Consider the following 3347-nt stretch of genomic DNA (forward strand, 5'->3'; position numbering starts at 1 on the left):
TGAGCGAGTACGCCGGGGAGTATGACGTGTTCAAGCGCTGCTCCGAGGAGGAGATCGGGCGCGCCTGCGAGGCGGCCGGGCTGCCGCACGTCCACCTGCGACTGAGCGCGATCTTCTCCAACGAGCCGCAGTGCATCCAGGCCGCACCGCCTGCTCCACCTCCACCTCCCACCCTCCCACTCCTCCACCTCCCACCCTCCCACTCCTCCTCGCCGCCAGCCGCCGCCAGCCGCCCTCCGCCGCCGCAGGTGCGCGCCCTCGCGCTGCAGGCGCACGCAGGCGCCTACCTGCCCGTGCTGCTCGATGCAAACTCGAGCCGGAACGTCTGCACCGCGCTCCGGCTGCTGCTCGAGCGGCTCGAGGCGGAGGCGGCGTCGGTGCGGCGGCTCTACTACTACACGAGGCCGCGCGGGCCGGCCGTGCCGTACGGCGAGCACCTCGTCGCCTACCGCGCCGCGCACGCGACGTCGCCGGCGGTGTGGCTGCCCTACCTCGCGGTGGCAATGCTGGTGGCGCTGTGGCACGCGGCGGTGAGGCACACGCCGCTGGGCCGGCTGGCGGGCGCGCGCTCCGTCGACTACCTGCTGCAGGTGAGCAGCAGGGACCACACCTTTGACAATGGCCGCATCCATCGGGACTTCCCGTCGCTCGCCGCGTCGGAGGAGAGCCTCGTGCGGGCTTTCAGGCGGATCGAGGCGCGCGCGCTGCAGCGGCGAAGGGCTGGCCGGCGGCGGCGCGGTACGGCTTTATGGTGAGGAATCGAGAGGATCGCACCGGTGGACATATTTAAGGTCATGGAGAGTTTTTGCGGCTTTAAAATCGCGTGTTCCCCCCCGGCGGACACTTTTAACCCGAGAAACGCATCACACATACCACGGCGCAAGGGCGCAGGGACGGAGCGCGGTGGTCCGGTGGAGAGCGTGGACTCGTGGAGGGGACGCCGGCCCAATTATAGTAAAGAGATAACCATAATAGGGGAGTAACCAGTGACTCAAAAACCAGTATACCAGCTTTTTATAGCACCTCCCCGCGCACACGACATGCAGGTTCCAGCGCGGACCCGTGCGTGTGGGCTGTCTCCCGGGGGGCGGTGGGTCGGAGTACGGAGAGGCAGAGGGGGCGCAAGGCACGCGTCATCAATATTCACGACATTCACTTTGTTCGGAGTCGTCCTTAGGGCCCACGGGCCGAGGGCCGCCGCTTCATGGCAGCTCTGCCGGGACCACCACCTCCCCGGCATTCTCCGTTGCATCCTCCTTCTTGGCCGCCATCAGCAAAAGCGCGTCCACCGCGCCAAGCACGGCACTTCCGAGCTTCGAGATGAGCACCACAATGAGCACCGTCCGGAGAAAGCCTTCGCTGAAAATAGCCTCCTGGGAGCTCTCCGGAACAATGTCTCGGCCGAGCGCGAGGCCCTTCTCGATGAGGCCAGCAGGCAGCGGTACCGCACCGGGTGTCGCGTCTGCCATCTGACGAGCGTGGCTTGCACACAGGTAACTGGCGAGCAGCGCGCCGAGCAGCGGCGCCACGAGCACCGTGATGATCTTGTACGAAGCAACTCGCAGCCCGGCGCGGCCGAAGAGCTTGCTAGCCAGCTCGGTGAACTCCTGTTTGTTCAGCTTGCCGCTGTCGTCGTTGTCCGAGGTGCGGAACAGGAGATCGGCAGTTGCTCTCGATGGCGGAGCAATCGGCGCTTGCCGGTTGATGTTGATGTAGAGCTTCAATATGAGGATGTATGCCTCGCTGATGTCGACCTTGCCGTCGTTGTTTGTGTCAGCATCGTCGAAGATCCCGCTCACCATGCCCTCAAAACCTGGAAGCTTCATGCACGGCAGCACCTGAGCGGCGGGAGCTGCACCGACGCCATGCATGCCCACTGGAATAGCACGCTTCTTAGGCTTCGTTGTCGCAAGCGCGCGCTTCTTCTTCAGGTAGACACTGTTTGGCGGCGTTGAGCTGGGCGGCTTGACGGTGGGCATGGGTGTGAGAGAGACGCGGACTCAGGTGTGCGACTTGCGTGGCGCCGAGTATGTGCGTGCCACGACGGGCAGATTCTACAACGTAACCATTGGAGCTCAGTGTGGCGTGAATTCAGAAGATTAAGACAACATCGGACGCCGTGAGGGGGTGAGAGGCGGACCTAATAAGGAAGGTTTCTTTACCACCCCTCCCTGACCGAGCTCCCGCTCGACAGAGTTGCACAAAAAACTCAGAATTCGATTTCTTTCTATCTAGCAACTGATGCATCATGCTCTCCGTCCTCGACACAGAGGCACAACCCCGGACCCAGATCACGCACACGACAGCCGAGTTACGAAATTAAGACCCTCCCCAGGCATCCTCGCTAGCACCCAGCAACGCGGCCAAAGGACATCCACATCGAGAACCTACAGCGGATTTCATTCGTCAACCCCTTGCGCTCTCTTCACACGGGCTCTCACAGCAGACTGTGAGAGTCCCGTGAAGGTTCAGGCGGGCGCGAGCTCTCTTCTTGCAACCCTGTGATCTGTGATCTGTGAGGCTCCGCCCGCAGGCGCATTTTGTATACCGAGGCGGTGCCCGGTGCCGAGCGCAGGCAGAGCCCATTGTAGATCCCTGGGCGAGGGTGGTGGAGAGGGCGGTCCGGCGGCGGAGCAACCACCTCCTCCCGACGTGTCGGCAGGCAGGATGTCATCCCCCGTGATCCAGACCGCCCCGTTGGAGGTAGGCCGCTCTTCTAGCCAATCAGCCTGGCCGTTGGAATGGCCTGCCCCTCACGCCGGGGACAAACGCGAGGTACTAATTCTTTGTTGAGGCGCCTCTGTGTCTCTCGCGGCGGTTCCGCGAAGGAATGCGACGCAATCGTGCACCACAGAAAGACAGCGACGAGCCCGCCGATGTGGACGACGATCCGCTCAACGCGTCCATCATCGCCATCGTCGAGAACGCAAAGTTCGAGGTCGGCGTCGCAGTGATCTGCTTGGCGGACTACGCGGTTGAGGTGCGCGCTGCCCCGGTCTGGTTTTGGGCCACGCCTCTCTCACACACGCGCGCCGCGGCGCTGCAGATCTCTCAATTTTGCGACGATCCCGCCTACTCCAAGACTGTGTCGATGATTGCCCGACACGAGCCCCGCCAGCTTTTCTTCACGGCCGCAATGAAGGACCGCCGCTAGCCGCGGCTCCCTGCCCTGATTCACTCGCTCCGCCCCCCACACGCCGACCTGTGGCTGCAGGACAGCGTGCTCGAGTGCATCGTGAAGAACGAGTTTTCCTTTGTGCGCATCGAGCACCGGTCGCGGAAGCACTGGGACGAGCTGCGGGGGCTTGGCCACCTCCGTCACTACGCGCTCGACCCGGCAGCGCTCG

General features: G+C 63.6%; 2 protein-coding genes across 2 annotated transcripts in view; both read left to right on the plus strand.

Annotated features, from left to right (window-relative positions):
* EMIHUDRAFT_99206 (hypothetical protein) overlaps positions 1-755 on the plus strand; it is a gene marked incomplete at both ends in the record, with an annotated part of 1513 nt that extends 758 nt beyond the window's left edge. The window contains one exon of the mRNA XM_005783290.1: positions 249-755. Coding sequence (XP_005783347.1) covers positions 249-755 — 507 coding nt within the window. The remainder of the gene's footprint in view (positions 1-248) is intronic.
* A 2071-nt stretch (positions 756-2826) lies between these two features.
* EMIHUDRAFT_462781 (hypothetical protein) overlaps positions 2827-3347 on the plus strand; it is a gene marked incomplete at its 3' end in the record, with an annotated part of 5219 nt that continues 4698 nt past the window's right edge. Inside the window, exons 1-3 of the mRNA XM_005783291.1 lie at positions 2827-2980; positions 3047-3142; positions 3215-3317. Coding sequence (XP_005783348.1) covers positions 2831-2980; positions 3047-3142; positions 3215-3317 — 349 coding nt within the window. The 5' untranslated portion in view covers positions 2827-2830. The remainder of the gene's footprint in view (positions 2981-3046; positions 3143-3214; positions 3318-3347) is intronic.

The sequence above is a fragment of the Emiliania huxleyi genome (genome assembly GCF_000372725.1).
Source record: "Emiliania huxleyi CCMP1516 chromosome Unknown EMIHUscaffold_18, whole genome shotgun sequence".
NCBI lineage: Eukaryota > Haptophyta > Isochrysidales > Noelaerhabdaceae > Emiliania > Emiliania huxleyi.